Raw genomic sequence first — 19,705 nt, 5'->3', positions numbered from 1 at the left:
CATATAAAGATGAGCCTGGCTCCAGATACTGGTAAGGAAAAGCTTTTAAGAGGGGGTAGGGCTACCAGCTCTTTTCAATTTGAAAACTGTTACACTTTTTCGGAGATATTTGGGAATGGGTTGTGACAATTCTAAGAATTTATATATTTTTTAGAAACTCCTTTAATGTTGTTCCATCAAATAATCTGCTTAAAGTGGTACCAATTGTTTCGAAATCAATTACATTAATAATAACAATCTGATCTCTTTTGGTAAATATTTGAAATACAAAAGAATGTATCTCACACCCATACAATTAAAAACCATATGCAAATATGCAGATACTTATATACCCCCAATTACTTCTAGACACTCAACTGACTTTCCCTTTCAAATGAACTTGTTTATTAGGATTAAATATTTAGACCTGACCGACCACTCTCGCTCTTCGAAATAATCTTTAATTTACACTGTGGTCAGTCATCTGTCTTTATACTGGTAAGGAGCACCATCATCTGGAGTTATCCTGCCCCTGGAAGCCGCCCGCCCAGTCACTCAATCATAAATATTATTAATAATGTGTGCGGCCTGCGGTCGGCGATAGTTCTTGCAACTCGGAGTGGAAAGTTCTTGTAGTTTGCCAGGGCCTTTGGCTAATTTACTTAGTTCCGTGGCCGGGGCATACAAGTATAGTAAGTTTGGCATCCCAAAAACTTTGCTGAGCACACACACAATCCAAATGGGATTACTAAGATCAGAGTGCAGAAGGATGGGAACCTGCTGTTTGAATTGGCAAAACTAGAATTTGCAGCGGAAAAGTTTCTGCGACTTGAAGTCGAGGTTAGCTGCCCCCAATCCCAATCATACCGAGCATCAAAATGTTAAATATGAAAGCCACTTAGCGGAATTTCTACGAAAATTAAAGTTGTCACATTAGGTAAATGAACGAGAATAAGGGATGTCGGCTGTGGGGGGCGTGTCAGTTGAGAGCTCCCCACATCCACTTTTAATCTTGAAGATATAACTTTGGCGTCGGCGATGATAAATCATAAGCGGACCGCACCGAAAACAAAGGAAAACCAAGTCGAAAAAACCACACGCCCAAGAACCAAGAAGGAAGGACCAAGGACCAAGGGGATCCAGACACAGACAGGCGGAAAAGGGAGCAGGGCGGGGGTTTTCACAACAATATGTGAATATGTTATTTGTTCGGGGAATTGTGAAAATCTCAACAGGTCCCCGCACTTTGCATATTATTTTTAATACGCAGGACGCGTCAGCCGGAGCCTTGAATCCTTGGCAGGTCAGAGTTGGCCAATTTCCCGGCTAGCCACAAGCATTCCGCCTATTTGGTTGCCATTCTTGTGTTTGCCAAGACATTAAGGACGAGCCGCATTTGACAGGACTTCTTTGTTTATCCAATCGTCATGGTATCATATTTACTTTATCTCCGATACTTAAGAGCTTTTTTGTAATTTAAAGTGTGCGCTTGATTAGGATCTGTTTCGATTAAATACCCATTTTCTAATAAGTTTTATGGATTGGGATACAAACGGTGTGTTTTAAGTTTTACATAAGCTTTTCCGCCTTTGGGATCCCTTTATCTTATTTATCTATCGCATATGCTAGTACTCATAAAATCCAGCACTTTGTGCTGCATTCTTTTGGTTTCATTGATGTTGTTGTATGAATATTTCAGTCCAAGTCCATTAGAATTATTTGGATGTTTGGCCGATTGCATTATTCATGAGTGCATGCAAATTGAATTGTGTTGGACACAAAACAGGGGGCGAAACCGAGCGAAAAGCAGGTGGAGCTGGTGTTGTCAGAACGAATTGGTTGAGCTGCAGAAACTGGTAGCTCCTTTGGCCACAGCTCGCAACTCAGGAATTCCCTGGGTGAACATTCATTCTGATTATGCACACACATCGATATGAATAACGCATTCCAATCCACTCGACTCCTGCTCTCCGCCAGCGGAAACTTCATCTTCGTAGCTGTTTCGGTGGCAGGAAATGGAGCAAAACGGCGAGGATTCAATTAAACGGCCACAATTCAAATGTTGACGTCACCGTTTGGTTCTTATTAAATTATCATTCGATTATGCCATTATGTTTGCCGATTGCCCCGGAATCACCCCGGCTAATGGCACATCCGGCGGAAGTTTAACGATTCCAAGGCCCCGGGGTTGTTGCCAACTTCACTTCTTGCCAACTCAACACGAGAAAACCCTTTTCCTTGAAATTTATCTCCTCCTCGGAAGGCCGAGTACTGAAAATGCTACGGTGCTGAAAGTATCTCGAATGCGAAATACATATATCTGCAAGGAGCAGGAGAGTTGGCATCCCATTAAATGTAACGATTATTATCTCACGTAGCACCATTTTGGGAATTTTAAATATGAAAACTGCTCAAATTGTCCTCGAAATGGGCATCGAAGAGTGTGCAAAAGCGAGTTTGCATTTTTGAACAGGTGCAAAGCATCTCTTGAAGTTGGGGATCCTAAGTACATTCGAAATGATATATGTGAATACGAAAGGGGGCGTTTCATTTGAGTGTGAATAGTATTTTAAGGGTTTATTTTAAATTTATAAAGTAAATATATTGCTTTTTATGTTTATTCTTAAATATACATGGTACATCATTTTTAAAATGATTTAAATGATGTCCTAGAGGTTTAGTAACTGAGTATTTTTTAGAAGAATTGCACACAAAATCTTAGAAATTCTGTATTCCCCTCTTATGCAACTTTTTATTGATGCAATCTCAGCAGGTGTCTCACTTTTATTTGTGCCCGAACTGGAAGCACTTTCCCAGCCCAAAGGCAAAACTTCAAATTGCTTTTCTTCCTGTGACACTTTTATTTGCTCACTTTCTAGCACATCACCCATCAGCGCACCACCCAACCACTAAGTTTTCAACCCACCCACATCAATTGCGGCAATTTGCCAATGAATGGACACTTCTAACTGGCAATTTTTATACCACTTCGATGGCCTTGGGGCGGAACTTTGTGACCGCAACCCTTTTTTCCACAGGACGTGCCCGTGTCGTGTGTCCTTCGTCCTGCGTCCGTCACTTTTTGTATACCTCTGGGTGTTTATCCGGGGGTCCAAGCGCCAATCAAGCGCAAAACCGTTTTTGACATGTCCGGTCATATCGAACGGGGTGATGGGCGCCAAGGCTGACCAACCAGAACCGCAAGGATGTCCAGGAGCAACCAGGACGAGAACGGACAGGGCCAACCAGAGTGGTCAGTGGTTAGCTGCGTGGCTTTGTCCGCACAATGACAATTCAATTACAGAAATGGAAATAGCGGCTGGCATAAAAATCAAATAAAAGCTTCATAAAGTGCTTCGGATGAGCAAATAAAATCAGTGGGCAATGTCAGTTTGGGTTCGTGATAGCTGGGTGGCTGGGCACTGGGAGTCGACCACTTCCGCCTGGAGTTTTGTTTTTGATTAGGGAACCAACATCACACAGAAAAAAATGTGAATTATAATATCCAATATACAAATTCTGAATTAATTTTGGGGAAATCCATTAAAGGCAAGCGTTAATTAATGGGGAATGTATTAATGCATATCTTGATTTTGACAAGTTTTGAGTTTCCAGTTCTACCTTTACTTTTCTTTGAGTGTATTGTTGTGGCTCGAACAGCATCGAATGGCATTTATTGGGCCATCTATGGCCCAGCACTCGACCTCTGAGCTTTTGCGGTCATTTGGCAATTGGCGCCATACGCACGTGTCCGCTCCTCCGGCTCCAGGCACCTTTTTCCCCGGCAGGCTCGTAAAGTTCCCACGCACTGGGAGTTCGTATCGGGGTCACCAGCTTACCATCCTCCGGAAACGGAAGTGAAAATCGAAATGAATTCAATTCCGCTGACCCTTTTGCGGTTGCAGTTGTTGTTGTTGCGCTGCGGTGACTCACCTGACACCTAATGCCCTGCAAACTCACCTGCGAGTGGTTGACACTCTTAAAGTCGTGGAACAAATTGCGAGCGTGGTTTAAGGGAAGGACCGACCGGCTATTGAAAATTCATAGCCAAAAATTTATTCATGGTCTGCCCCACCGACTCCCGGGGCATTAATATTTAAGCAGCGTCGACCTGCTCCTTTGGTGGTGGTCCTCCTCCGACAGATCCTGGCCTGCTTGGGGTCACCATTTTTTCCTCTACTTTTTTTTTTTTTTTTTGCGGGCCTGTCGCAAAGTTTGTATTCCTGGACCGTGCTCCTTTTCACGTGGCTGTCAGTAACAACGTCTCGAGGACATGAGGGCAATGTTTTTTATGGCAAAAACTTGGCTATGCCGCTGCTGATGCCTATGTGGCCTGCTGCACAGTGGGGCGAAGTAGCACAAAATGCATACGCATAGAGCTATCATAATCGGTATAGTTATTAGACTAGTTAGACTGGACTAGTGGTTATTAGACTAGTTATTCCACATATTCAAAGCTTAAAAGTAAATCTTAAATCGGAAAATAGAAAATGACTTTAATTTTAGCTCATTAACTGTTCTTAACTGCCTTAAAGTTTTGCATTCCTAAAGAATATCTCACATATTTTCGATAGAGATTAGTTATATGATATTTCTAGTGATAAAATGAATTCCAAACCAAGGTGACCGCTTTTCTTCGCCAATTTTCCACCCCTCGGCACCTGACTGTGTTGTCTTTGGCTGCCCAATTTGTAACCCTTTAAACCGTCTGACACGCGTATAATGTGACAGAATGTTCCAAACTACACATTAATTTTTGATCAAATGGCTTTCGACTGGCACTGGTACTTGGTCCTTGGTCCTTGGTCCTTCAGACCTTTGCTCCTGCAATCCTTGAGCATTTGGTAACTTCGAAGCTGGGCTGTCAAATGTCATTCGGAGCACAAGTGTTTCAGCCCAATGAAGTTAAGTTATCAAGTCGTCGGTTAGCCGCCAAGCTGGAAATTAATGAAATTTTTTACGTTCTTCATGCCCGGGAGGCGATTGGCCGACGTTGCTGGCCATTGGGCTAACAAAAATTCATTTATTTTCATTTATTGTTTCACATTTCCCCGAGGACAGCGAGAAGTTGCAATTACCGCAGCAAAGAAACTCACCCAAAACAGCACAAAAAAAAAATCCCACTTCTGTCGCCGAGAAAAGTTTGAAAAATATATACATTTTTTTGCTTGATTCCTTCGCCGCGGAGTTGGAATTTTATTTACTTTTTTTACTGCCCAGGCGTGTTCATAATTCTGTTGACTTGTCCCGTGGATTGTAATTTTTACTGCAGGACAAGCGCAAATACATAATTGAATAAGCCCCGCTTTTCTCAGGCCAGTTTTCCGGCGGAAAAAGGGTGATCCGGGGGCGAAAAGTTTTAATTCAATTCCTTGTGCGTTGTTAACTTGAGACTCTGAAGTTGATTAATTTCGCATTTTTACGCTTGATTATACGACTCCCGCAGAAGTTAGACTTGCTAGTTGTGCTCAAGACTTTCTTTTGGGGCGTTTTCTTCCTTTTTTCGCCTTTTATTTTCCACGCACACACACGCAAGATGCGGGGGGAAGGTGGAGGAGGGAGTCCTGCAAGGATGGAATCTTTTTCGTGGCTGGCAAAAATATGGCGTCGAATCCTTTGGGAAATTTCGATATCACACTTTGTTCCAGCGTTCTCGTCATGCCCACAAGTTCATTACACATTCGCAGGATTCGAAATGAGCAAAAGTAATGGGAAATGCAGTGGGCGCTGGGTTGGGGTTATTTTCCATGGAGAAGGGGCTGCTTTTACTGGCAGGTTGATTAACCAGACTTAGAGACACAACCCCCGAGATGCTGCATGTGTGCCATAAAAATCGCAATTATTATATCCTCCATTCGCTTCTGATTTGCGGAGTCGAGTGAAAAGTATCTGACAGTTTTCCATGATTGCGGATGGATGATTCCGTTGTAATCTGTCGAGTGTAATTATGAGTGTTCAATTATTCACCAATTAATTGGTAGAACAGGAATTCAAGGTTTCATAGTATCGAACTGTGAACCTAATGCATAAGAAAACTATATAGAACTTAAGAAAGATTCCTATGCGTGTCTTTGAAAAGATATCATATTCTATAAATGGGCGGGAGAAAGTTCTTTAGTTTGGCGAAGAAAGCATGCGAAGAATCGCGCTAAGAAATGGTAACCAGCAGAGAAACAAAGGCAAACGACACTTGGAAAGATATTCGCAAGAAAGCTGCGAAAGAACGCCATAAATCAAATGTATCTACGTATCTGCGTATCTTGTATCCATTGTGGCTGTATGTAAATGCCAGACAATAGTTATGGCTATGCTGGGCTTAATTATACGCGGCACTCGATTCGATTCGCTGGAAAATTAGCATATGACAAGGCCAGTTAACAGCTAGCAAAACAGTTAGCTAAACTCCGCGTATGGAGTCACAGATGAAGATAGATGCCATGTAATTACCGGAGCAGAAAAAACCAAACAATTAAGATAAAGAATTTTTAAACCATGACTCAAACGGATTCACCATTGTTTCATTCGCTAATTTTAGACATGGGTTTATTGCGGCAATAAGCATTTATAATATTATAGTTACGACTACGTTTAGGGGCTAATAATTTAGACTTTAACTTTGACTTAGAGAAGATGGAGCGGGTAGATCACAAGATCACCTCGAATCGCTGATCCCGGCCAATGGGCTCCGCTTTGCTCTTCACCAGATACTTGGCGAACTCCGCGGGCGACTGGAACGACTTGATGGGGAACTTGCCGAAGCGTCCGTTGGTCTTGGACACCACATAGTAGATGGGATAGGGGCCCGGCGTCATCTGGACGGGTAATACTTGACCTCCGACCTCCACCTGCTTCACCTGCTCCACCTGCCGACCCGCGGACAACTCTCCAGCCCCCCTAGCGTCCAAGTTCAGTTGCTTCTGCTGCTTGAGTTTCTGCTTGGGAAAGGCTTTTAGTTCGTATTTCAAGGCTGGCTGCGTCGCATCTTCACCACTGGCAGCCACATTTCCACCCAGCAGCTTGGCGGGACGAGGGCGCCTCTTCCGCATCTGCTTGGAGTCCACGTACTGCCGCTGACTGGATCCGGATGCCGTTGCCGGACGCAGTGTTTGCACTTGGATGAAGGGCGAGTTCATTTGGCTGCCGGTGGTGTCCTTCTTGGGTGGCAGGTCCTGCGGATGCACGCGGATCACCTTCTGCGTCTGGTTGGCTATGCTGATCACATCCTCCTCAATGTCCGTGGACTCTTCGATGGCGAGGCATGCCCAGGTCAGTGCAACCAGGCAGAAGCCGAAGAGCTGAAGGATTTCAATTAAATATATTAAAATATGTCAGATTTTCTTAAGTGGGGTAAAAAATATTAATTGGAGTATTTGGATTTAAACTACGACTTTTTATAAACTGATCTTGACCAGTTGTTGACTTCGGCATCTCTAACTATCAACAAATACAAACCACTTCATCTTCAGCTGCCAAAGTATTGTATAATCGAACTTAAGTACTTATTTTAGTGCCGTGGGCGATCAATCACAATTACCATTAGCCGATGATTGCCAAACATCTTGTAAGATCAGCCAGGTAACAATGTATCCGCGGATTCTGAGGCTTCTGTGGCTTCCGCAACTAGCGACTGATGTTGGATGCTGCCGTTTGACGACTGAAAAACACTGGAGCCCAGCGATCGCTGTAAGCTTTTGAGCTGGAGATCCCAGATTTGTTTGCCCCCCATTGCCCCCCGAACACGATCTGTTTATAATGAAGTGTTGGTCTTTTTTTTGTGGCTCGCGCATTTGGTAGGAGCCAGAACATATAATGAGCCGAAAATTTGTTAGTTTTGTTGCGTCTTTTGTCATTTGGCAGTTCAAGAGAACCCTCCATCCCGTAAGTTCCCCAAATTAAACGCGCACAGTGGGTCGGGCTATGGCGAAAACTGGTATTCATTTGTTTGGTTAATTTGCGTTGGTTGTCGCCGATTGCCTCGCTGATTAATTTGTTTTGCGTCTGATCACCTCGGATACCACATTTCCCCCTTCTGCCTACGGTGTTTGTATTGTGCATTGTTTGATTTCAAGATATTTTTATCCATCGGTGAAGTACAAATTTGTGCTTAGCAAGATATCAATTTCGCTTAGGTACATATATTCCTTTAGGTATATATTTTTAACTATAATATAAATAATATAAATTATATCAAATTTTAAACATTCATCAAGAAACTATTTATAAACTATTAAAGTTAGGTCTTTCAAAAATTTGCCCACTTCTTTAAAGTACTTAAACTTGCATTTCCTTTTCCGAAAGAGTATTCCAAAGTCGGAAGGCAGCTTGATCATTTGTTCCGCAGAGATCATTAGGCGTGCATTACTAATTATTGTAATGAAATTTTTTATGATAATTGTCAGAGTCTCAGACACTGCACATTGTTGGTCATTCGGCGTGTGCACAAACGATTGAGCAGAAATAAAAATCAAATAAAGTTTGCCAGCGAAAACAATTATAATTCAATTGTATTCAGATGGGAGATATAGAAGTCATGAAGCCGATGACTCAATGTTGTTCTGTTCCTAGTTGAGTTTTCTGGTTTCTAATCTTGGAACTTGACAAGCAACTTAAGATGGGATTTGAGAGCAGGGAAGTTCAGCGCAATGGAATCAGAGATCTTGAACTTAATGCTCCGAACAAGGTTAGCTTTTATGCGGATTGTAATCTTATAATTATTTTAGCGTATTTACAAACTTTAACAAGTTCATAACTTGTTGATTGTGTCACCTCATTAATATGCACATCGAATTCATTGACCCAGTCTGCTTCGATTCGATTGAATAACTCCATTAATCAACCTAGAACAAACCATCAACGATCGATGATGATTATGTTAATGAAATGACGGCTTAAAGGGGTCAGCGATTTGTATTGCCAAAATCTGCTGATGATCTGCTGGCATCCATATTACCATCGTAAAAATTCACTTTGCCATCGATAGTCGAAATGACAAAAACCATTTATAGCTTTCAAATCTCAGAGGCGGAGGGAAAAAAGACAGAAAGGAACCAGGAAAATGCAGCCACTCCAGACGGTAATAAAATGCCCAAGGAGCAGGCACCAGGACCCAGACAATGGAATCCATTCCATTGCTCCATCCTCCATCAATGTCGCGCCATCGATTGTTATTCAAAGCAGCCATAATCTGTGCCAAGACGTATAGACAAAGTGAATTTGCAGGGAGAAAGCGCTGAAAAAAGGGGTTAGGATGCGGGGACTTTGGCTTTTTAGTTAGCCAAGTGTTCGGGGAATTGAGATGTAACTCAACAGGTTTTAGCTTTTAAGTCCCTTACCATCGTCGCTCACTGATGTGCAGGCATTGCTAATGGATTATTTAAAGTGTCTTTAAAGTTGCAGAAATACTTACATAAATATCTGTATGTACGTATGTGGCACAGGGGTGGGCCAGGATATCATGTGCCCGAGGCCTTTGTAATTAGATTGCCCAAAAAGGTCCTGATGTGGGTAGTGTATCTTTTTCAACCAGAGGTGACCAGCAGCACACAAGACAAGGCGAACCCCTTTCTGCCCAACAATCCACCCAGAGGCTAATGGACACCAAATCCGTGGACATTTGTTTTACTTTTTTGCGGACAAAGTTTATCCTTTTTTTGCTGCTGGTTTGTTTTGCGGTCGCAACATAAATTACCTATTAGCTATAGGGATCACATATAATTTACGAGTGGCTAAAGGTCCACAATAATTACACAGGTGGAGGGGTTGGGTAGATAAGCAGTGGACACATCGACCATCCATCCCCAGGATGTCTTTTGAAAAATCTGCTGACTCAAATAGTTGTTGGGAGCTATCATCCATTTCCAAGGGTGGCATTATTCCACCTCGGATGGCCTCATCACCCAACGAGGCCAAGATACAGAGAGCATGATTCTCGCTTTTATTACATGACAATTACCCACAATCAGGGGAGCATATGTGAGCCACATTCGCACCGCAATATGGCAATCGTAAAAAAGAATGGAGCAGCACTTGGCAGGGCCAATAAACGTTGAGTCCTGCCAGTCGAAAGTTTCCCCGCAGATATTACCAACCCGAAATGGTTATGTCTTCGTCGACTTATCAGCTCGGAAATGAGAGCTAGCATTGTCATTTTCGGTGGCTAAGCGAGTCTTAACGTGGCCATAACAGTTTGGGAAATCTTTTCTTAAAGAAAAAGGGGTATAATGCTTTAAATGCTTTAAAATCTCCAAGTGGGATTCAAGTTTCTGTTCTTTTGGATGCATCTTATATTTGTTAAAGTGTGAATGCAAAGCTTATTTTGAATTTGAGGCACTATTTAGAGACTTTAGTATTATTCAATTGTATGCGAATGTACAATGATGCAAGTGATTAATTGTTCAAGAATTTTTATTTATTTTTATTATTTTGGATTTTTTAAATCAGCTAGCTGCCTAGCTAGTTTAGGTTTTTATAAGAATATTTTATATATATGTATACCGACTTTTTAATCTTTTTAGAAGTAGCACAAAATGATACACATACTCATTAAAGTTCAAGCTAAATTATATACTTTTTTAAAATTGTATGAAATAATTAATGAGTATTTTGAATTTAGTTCATTCTGCAAATTATTCATCATTAGGTTACCACAAAGATATTTTTCTATGTACCAAATGGTTCTGTTTATTAATTTTCAGTATATGCCTTCAATCTGCGAAAAATAAACATTTAAAGCGCAAAAGTTGAGCAAATATTGGTCTTGAATCATCGTAAATTCGTTGCGAAAAATGCTTTTGTTGGCCATTAAAATATTTAACGTATTGCCGCTGATGGACTGGGCGGTGGCCTCCTCCAAGTTTCCCTCGACTCCACGACGTGGAAATTTTGGGGGGTGGGCGTGCTGGAAAATGGGAAATGGGGCAAATCCCAGCAAGCATGTGACTGTGTGTGTGTATGCACCTAAATCCCGACAATCGGTGTAGAAAGGTGCCCGCCAATGCCGCGATGACTCCGCCCTGAATCGTTTGGGGTTCCAACTTGGAAGTTAGACGAGGTTCTTCACTGCGCAGCTGCGGCAAATTCGCCTCGTCCAGTTGGTGCAAAGCGTTTGGGATGGGGGGCGTACCCGGGGTGCCAGGAGTGCCAGGAGTGGGAGCCACGTTCAAGAATGTTTCGATTCCAAACCGTTTCCAGCTAAGGGACATAGTGGGGCCAACGAGTAGTGGTGAATAGGGGAGGGATAGGGATAAGGGGGAGGTGGACTCTCCAGTGATTTCAAGAAAATGTTGAAAATGCTATAATTTTCATAATGCTGCAGATTTAAAATCGGCTCAGACTGCGAACTACTCTGTGCGCTCGTTCGTTCCGCTGCAGATACTTTTGTATCTTTTGCACGAACAGCACGTATCTGCCACACGCACAGCCAATTAACGCTAATGCAGCACTCATAATTTCACGCCTTATGCCGAAGCCATTAACCCCAGGTAAAAATCCAGGTGTGAGGTGAGTTTTGGCATGCAAATGAACTGGCTACTGGCAAATGGAGCCTGTCAATATGGTTGCTCCCCCACCATCCAGGATGTGGAGTCCATAAAAATGGTTTATACTCACACACATACGTGTGTGTGGACCTTGTTCCGAACTGTTTGGCAAGGTGCTGATTATGGCCTTTGATATGCAAATGAACCGGTTTAACAGGCCTTGCTCCTCCACCCAGAAACCTGCTTAGCACTCCTGCCAGGGCCAAAACAAATGGCGCTAATGATGGGGCAAGATGACACCTTGTGGCATCACGACCTGACCACTCGTATGGCCAACTAAAGACTCTGGATTATGCGAACCCGAAAAAGGGTTCTTATGAGCAGTTTCAACCCCAATTAGACTCATTAGGCAAGCGAGCCTTACAATGGATACCAGATACCACTCAGATACCACATGGAGGTGCGAAACGTGGGCGCTGACTTCGGAGTGATTTACGGCACAAATTACGGGCTTAAATGGACAAACATGCCTAGTTTTAATCATAGGATGTGTCCATTAACGCGCCGGGAAAACTATAAAGCAGGTCCCCGAATGGACATTAGGCATGTGCGACATAAATTAATTAACCTTTTCTCACATACGCTTCACGCATTGTTAGCCAACATGTTTATGCAAAACTATCGTCCTCGTTTTCGGGAATTAAGTGCCGCAGAACAACTCTATGGGGTAGTATTTACCATAGGTCGTATAATTTCCATAAAACCAACACCTCTCCCTATAACTAATGTGAAAATCTTGTCAGTGTCGAGCTAATTAGCTTTCGCATTTTAAAACTATAGAGAAGTATGTTTATTATGTATTTCATTCAAATTATTGTCGGTACAAGCTACTTTTGTAATCTACAAGATCTTAAAGTTAAATTAAGTTTAAAAAACTTGGGTATACTTTTAGGTTAATCAGTTAAATTATATAAATAGCCTTTTTATGTAATAAAAACAATTATGATAAGAAATCTCTTGCCCAAAATAACCATTATTGGGATCAATTTTAATAATTTATTTTATAATATATTTATTTCCATTTGGGATTTCCAAAGTCGTTAATTCACTTTGCCTTAGCCATTTTTATTAGTTTTAACACTTAATTGGGCGCCAGGGGTTTCTTGTTCTCAAACTTAACATTTTTATCAACAATTCTTTATCAGAGTTTTTTGATATTAGTTAAGAGTGCTCGAAATAAATACGCATAAAAAGTCAACAAATTGGGTGAAAAATAAACGCGGGCACAGAGGACCTCGTTGGTATGTTGCTTAGAAATGGCCCTCCCGGGAAATTATAAATATATATGCCGCCTTTCGTTAAAAAAAAAACCAACGAAAAGAAAAGCTTCTACACGCAAAATATTTAAAACCGTGGAGGAAGGACATTGGGTGCGGGTCTTTTTGGAAAAGTTGCGCCTAATTGTAAACGGCCCAGCAATGGATGACACTTTATGAGTACTCGGGGCCCGGAGTTGGAAGTTGAAAACGTTACCCTGCACTCCGTGAAATTGAATTAAAACGGGCGAAGGGTCATTGGGGTGGCCATTGCAGTCCGGGTGGAGTTCAGAATGTTTTCCTCGCCCAGGGCGACGGAACACGGGACTTAAGCGGCATTAATTATGACACCCCCCACCGGCTGAGGGGAAAATGGAAAATGGCACAGGCACAGGTACTGCAGACTGAGCCCATATGTATGCACCATACCCAACATTGCACTGTCAACCTGGCAAAATTTAATTGACCAACTCGTAAAGGACAACGCAGCTCGGAAAGGACCAAACACACACACACACACACACACAACTGACCAAACTGACACACTGAACGGGTGCTGGAAAATCGGATAAAATCGGGTGGAAAATGCAATCGCATGGCGATAATAATGCGTGGCCAGGATATGACTGCTAGCTCCTCCGCCTATTCCCTACCCCCAATCCAGATCCCCGAGTGCGTCCACCTGGTCCCACGTGGGAGTGCACATTAAATAATTACCGCAAATGGGCTTGGCGATAATTTTTGCACCAAAGACCCGGCGCAATAACAACATCACCGGGCAGCGGAATAAAAATGTAATTGTAATTGCGAAAACAATAAACAAATGTGCCAGGCCGACCGAGGACTGCATCCATAGTTGCACTCCGGGAATACAAATGCAGTCAGTATTATAAAAAATTTAATAAGGAGGAGTGGACACTTGGGTACCCTTCAATAATAAATATTAAATTTCAACATGTTTCGTCGATATTCTTGAGCAACTTACAATAAACTTAATCAATAATTTCCCAATTATTGGTTTATATTTTAGAACTTTTTATATAATATAATATTAATAAAGATGCTAGAATATAAAATTAGAATTAATTACTGTTCATATCTTTAGCAACCTTAACATTATTAAATCACGTTGAATTACTTAATATATCATATTTATACAATATGATTTTAACTCTTAAAAAATCGCAATGTCCAAAGAGACAGAAACACATTATACCCTTTAGCACCTCTTGCTTAGGGTATTAAAAATTGTATTTAATTAACGCCACCGGCTGCGCTTCGATTCTGTTTTCGATTCGGTTGCATTCCTGTGTGGCTTCCAGGTAATCTGGATGGAGTTCGTGGTGGCTGAAGGATCAGGGTCGTGGTGGTCCATTTAATTTGCATTTGGCGCCAGTTCATCGAACAATCGTTTTAAAGCTAGCCAACCCCTTGAAACGACAATTCACTCCCAGGCGGGCACTTCTTTCAAGGACCTGAATTATCCATTGCCAACTCCCAAGGCGATCCCTTCGCACTGGCTACTTAAATATTCATGTCCAAGGATGCTTTCTTCGCCTGAATCCCTTTCGCACCTACCGCCAACTGCCGCATCATTTAGCAATTAGTTAATTTTTACGCAGCTAGCTGAGAAATCTTTCGAATTTGAAGAACAAGTGTCTTTTAATTTCTTATTAGCGGTTTATTATCCCCGCGGACATTTGGGCCATTAATATGCAGAGGGAAGGCTCAGGCGGCAACTCGGCCGAAATCATTAATTTTAATGAGCCCAGAACAGCCAGTGAAAGTAGACCGAAAAAGGATTATGGCGCTGGAGCACTCGGTTAATTACTTAATAATTTGGGCAGGTGTTATTTTTGGAAAGTCAATTCATAGGGCGCCCAGAGAGCAGGCCAAAAGTAATTGGATGCTGCGAAAGTAATTATAAGTTTGGGGAGTTGAGGATGGGCATTCCCGGATTTGTTTGGCAAAGTCCGAGCTTTGAAATCAGCATCTATTTAATATGTTTCGTTTTTAGATTAAAGCCTATAAATAAAGCTCCTTTCAAAGCAGTTCCTCTTTTAGCTAGTATCAATCAATTTAGTATCTCCACAAATCGTTTATCCCCAAATCGCATCGAAAGTGCAGCCTTTGAGATCGATCTAAAACCCGTTCCAAGCCAATCACTTTGGGTGCTGATCACGACCAGAAATCCAGGGGTTAGGGTGCCTGAGGAGTCGGGAGATCACTGCGACGTACAGAAAGCGAATGGAACATTAATCCGTAATTTGCTGTTTGTGAAGTCGGGGCGACTAAGTAATAATTTTTAATGGGAAGCCAATGCCATAAATGGTCAATAGTTGCCACTCAGTTTTTGCCGCTGCTGTTCAGTTTTTTTCGTTGTTTGTGTCTGGTGTTTTAGGCCTGATCCCTGACAAAAGACGGGAACTGATTTTGGCTTTGATGGAATGCCAAAATCGATTCGGAAATTCGCGGCACGTGCAGAGTGGGGCGATCAGAGGAGCTGTGGCAGCTGAAGTCGTAGTCGTGGCCCATTCCGATTTCGATTCCTAGCCAGGTAATTTATGAACTTTAATTGTTGGCTTTTATAGAAATGGATTGGCTATAAAGCATTAACAGTTAGAGACGCTGGCGACACTTTTAATTGATTTTCTACCCTTTTGATTTAATTTATGATGAACCACTCGCCATATTCGGCTGCCCGCTGGCCGGTTAAACATTTAATCAATGTTCGAGTATCTCAAATCTGCACTTGCCAGCCCGTCGGCCTTTCAGTCACTCAGCCAGCTAGCCAGCTAGCCAGTCAACTTCAGTTGGTTATAAATATTTATAAGCCAGCCCAGCCAAAGCTAATGACAAAGTGATAAGGACAATTAAGGAGAAAGCAGCTGCTGCCCAGGGCCAGTTCAGTACTGAAATGTGTCACCAGACAGCGGACTGCGCCAATGGATTGGTGGTGGAGATCGTGAGCTCTAGGTTAAATAGAGTTAGGATGGAATAGTATATTACTAGATTTAGGAATATTAGAGATCTTGAATGTATTGCTAACAGTCAGCTTAATTAGGCAATACAGTATGTGCAATCTTCATATCTCAGCCGTTTAGATACTTTGATTTTAAGTTTTATATACCCTAGTATGTTATTATATATATATTTTTTAATTTTTATTACTAGTTCTTTAGTGCCCTTCGTGTCACGTTGTCATGACCATTGAATGTTGGCCCGTTCATCAGCGATCAACTTGTAAACACGACGAACAAACTGCTGGCTGTAAAATATTGCTGCATTTTTGATCACTTGTCATCCCTGCATGATGGACGATCGGAGCAGAACACGACCGATCTCATCGTGGTCAGATCTTTCTCCCCTACCGTTGCCCCCAATTCCAGAGGACCCTTCCCGCCTGGCGGAGGAGCTGCGCTCGGGAAGAGCTCCACTTGGTCGGTAGAATTCCGCAGAACCTGTTGACAACACTTGTGCGACAAGCGAAACGATCTCGCTTTTTGCCACCGCTATTTATTATGTTCACTACTGCCTTCCAGCCGCAATTCGTTGGTGGAAAAAAGTGCTGGCCGAGGTGTCGATATCGCACAATGATTTTAATGATGGGATCGAACCGAACTGAACTGAACCATAAGCAAAAACAAAAAAAAACAGGGGAACGATAAAAAACATTGGGACCCGGCCAGTTGCCGCAAATCGCTGGGATGCCAATGCTGATAATCAATAATTTTTATATTTTTGCCACATCGCTGGGCGGCTTTGCTAGCCAGCTCAAAGGAGCACTCCAATGGCAGGGATACTTGCTGTGTCAGCCAGCCAAAGGACATGACAATAATCCTTAATTACAGCTCTCGCGAAGCCAGCGAAATTGGAATCATAATTGGAAATTGGAGTTCACTGATTGAAACACAATTGTCGGCGGTTTGTGCTTACTTTTCATTTTAATGCAAACCAAAACAACTTAAATTCATATACCATATCGTTGAATGAAATAATTTAAGATTGCTTGCTATATTCTTAATGGTTTGGATACTTTTAACAAGTGCCAAGTTCATAAATCAAGTGTCAGTTTTGGTTTTGATATGTCAAGTGGTTTTTGAATGTAATCTTTTCCAATTTCCTCGTTTTTTCTCCTGTTAAAGTAAGCAAACTCCATTATGCAGTCACAGTCACCTTTGATTCCACGTTTTGGTATTCCGCATGCAAAACAAATTGACAGCCAAAGCGAGATTTGCTTTCACGTGTCCTGGCCCAAAACACTCGATGTTCGATAGTGTCAAGTGGAAGGTGTCTCCAGTGACTACGGCAGACTTAACTTAACCCAACGTCTAGCAGTCCCACATATTCTTTTATTAATGCCGAAAAAGAATGGGAATGGCAATGTTGAGTTTTTGCGTGGAAAAGAGCCAACATTTCCATCAAAGCTCAACCCTTTGACTGCTGAATTTTCCTGTCACGTCACAGGAGTGTGCCTTCCCCTTTGCACCACATTTGCCTTCGAATGGAAACACCGAAATCGCATTCAGCTGATTAGGTTCGAGGTGTCTGGAGTTGGGCACTTGGAGATGCCATTGGTAATGGTGATTGCGAAACCGCTTACGACTGAGCCAGGTTTGAATGCAAGGATGGAATGGAATCAATGTGGGCAATTAAAAGCCATGCCCGGAGAATCGAAAGTGGAGTGGTGGGGATAGTAGAGCAATTCCTGGAAAGACAACTTGATGTGCAATAAAAATGATGGGCTCTACAATTTGGAAAAGGAGACCCCCAGGAAATGGGAGTTGCGAAAATGGATTTCTGACCCTTTGGCCAGCCATGTGTGAAGGTCCTTTGGCCATTTCTATTTGCATCTAATACATAAACATAATGCGTTAATTTCAAAGGAAGCTGGCAAGGAGAAAAAAATATATATGCAAACAAACGAAAAATATTTCCTTTTTTTCTGCGGGTGGTAATCAAATTTGCAATGTTGTTTTTTTCTTCAATTTTTTTATTTTTTCTACTGCCACATCTTACTGGATTGCTTGGCCGGGTATTCCCACAGGATTCTTTTGGGGGGTGACCGCAGGACAGGACACACAGGACATGAGCGATACAAATAAACAAATGATGTAAATTTCATTTTCCAGGACTGTGCATCGCTCAAATATGAAAATATGAAAAGCCAGGCCCTTAAATAAATTACACAAAATTTATTTCGCAGCCGAAGGAGATTCGGACTGAAACTATTTGTGGGATTGGGTTTTGTGAAGAGAGGACCCTTTTCGGAAATATTAGATTCATCAAAGTTCAGCAGATTTGCATTTATTTCACATTTGTCAAGGACCAGCTGCTGCCAAAGGGTCTTAAATGTCAGCCTCATCATCGAACTGCCGGTGCAGACATTAAAAACCACTTTTCGAAGCCGGAAAATCCTCAAACTGATTGGCATTAGCCAAATATATATCGAATGAAAAATGTCACATAATTCCGAGATTCACGCACAAAACGTCAATTTCAATTTAAGGCTCGGAATGAAATGAATGATTCGGTTTTAATTCCAAAGGAACGTAATGGTAGCAGGTTGTCCTGCGATTTTTCCTTGGGGGTGGTGTATCCTGGGGTTTTCTGCGCACTCCCCAGTTGAAGGTGGCGTTTTCTTTTGCCTGCCATAAAATACTTTAGATTAGCATTTAAATAGCTTCGATAGCGTTAGTTATTCGACTTGAAAATCAAGAGATCACACGCACATACTCATCCTGCCGCCCAGGACACTCGCGGGTGCCATAAAAAATTCACACAACAGCAATTCTGCAGCCCAGAAGCTAGCGATTAAAATTATGCAAACGCATTATATGGTATCCTGCACTCTGGAATGAGATGGTTTCCCATGTATCTGGGGAGCCATGGGCCGTAAACACTCAATATTCGTTGCCGCAGGATGAGATTCTTTTCAAAAGTAAATTGCCTGTAGGATGTCTCTATGCAAATGTGGCAATCGCATGTAGCACTTAAAACAAATCCAGATAGAGGCATCTGGAGGACCGGGGAAACACCGATTAGTGTTCACTCACCAGAGGTTCATAAATCAAGTACTAAATTGGTTTTCGATACGGCAAGATATTGTACTGTACTTAAGACGCCTTAATTGCTTTATGACACTTTTCTTTGTTTTTAAAAAAGGATTATCGGCAGTAATAAATTAAAATAATATGCCAGTTTATATATTCCTAGGTTTTTATCATGCGATACACACTTCTAGAATGCTGAAACTACATTTATAAATAATTATAATGATTCGAATGTACATATATCCCTTTATATCCCATATCCCTTTAGTATATAAATCTATACAATCCATTTAGATGGCAATAATAGCTTATTGAATTCAGTGCTTCAAAAGTTTGGTTTTTCTATAGACCTTAGGCTTAACAATTTATCTCGGAGATTTCATAGGGTGACTCCTGATTGGAAAGGGTTATTTGGTGGGGCCAGGATGTTAGGTTAGAGTGCAGGACAAGTGCCACAACCGCCGGCGAGGAAAGTGCAACTCTGTGTGCTCTATGCCTATCTTGCTGCCTATTCAAGTGTCCATTTTTAATTAACACTCTGACAATTTGACGCGAAATGCATTTCGAGTGAATGTGTGACCACCACGCGCAACTGTGTGTGTGTGTGTGCGAGTGTGTCCGTGTGCAAGGACTAATGCTGCCACTGCGGCGGATGCATGCCGATGAGCCTTTGGTTTTGTGGGGAGCTGAGAGCTCTGCGCCGAATGTTTAGAATGCAATTGACGTGTCAGAGGGCAAATGACCGGCAGTAGCCGGGGGCGTGGAAGGGGTGCGAAAGTGGTGTGGAGCAGGGGTCAGGACATCAGACAATCAGGGGCGGTGGCTGATAAATGTTGCATGCGCCTGTGTAACCCAATTACCGTTCTGCAAATTACCCACA

At 42.1% G+C, this 19,705-nt stretch overlaps 1 protein-coding gene across 2 annotated transcripts; it reads right to left on the bottom strand.

Moving 5' to 3' along the window:
• Nucleotides 1-6,495: 6,495 nt before the first annotated feature.
• LOC6734544 lies at nt 6,496-7,653 on the bottom strand. Of its 2 annotated transcripts, XM_016168111.3 has the most exons (3): nt 7,514-7,653; nt 6,968-7,274; nt 6,496-6,911 (listed from the first exon to the last, which is right to left on the bottom strand). In XM_016168111.3, exons 1-3 carry the CDS (start codon nt 7,535-7,537, stop codon nt 6,874-6,876), a joined length of 369 nt encoding a protein of 122 aa, XP_016027661.1. In that variant the 5' UTR covers nt 7,538-7,653; the 3' UTR covers nt 6,496-6,873. The 2 variants fall into 2 exon arrangements, with proteins under 2 accessions (XP_016027661.1, XP_002081553.1); XM_002081517.4 differs by having other exon boundaries at nt 6,496-7,274.
• Between the last annotated feature and the right edge of the window lie 12,052 nt (nt 7,654-19,705).

The sequence above is a fragment of the Drosophila simulans genome, chromosome 2R, assembly GCF_016746395.2.
Source record: "Drosophila simulans strain w501 chromosome 2R, Prin_Dsim_3.1, whole genome shotgun sequence".
Classification (NCBI taxonomy): Eukaryota; Metazoa; Arthropoda; class Insecta; order Diptera; family Drosophilidae; genus Drosophila; species Drosophila simulans.
The sequence above is the reverse complement of the archived record's forward strand: the minus strand, read 5'-3'. Positions and strand labels throughout refer to the sequence as shown.

What these genes read in the sequence shown, in the direction of transcription:
- LOC6734544 (XM_002081517.4), bottom strand. Translation starts at nt 7,537, where the DNA reads ATGTTTGGCAATCATCGGCTAATG. An exon ending in TTGGCAATCATCGGCTAATG is followed by an intron (nt 7,275 to 7,513) that starts GTAATTGTGATT and finishes GAAATCCTTCAG; the next exon opens with CTCTTCGGCTTCTGCCTGGT.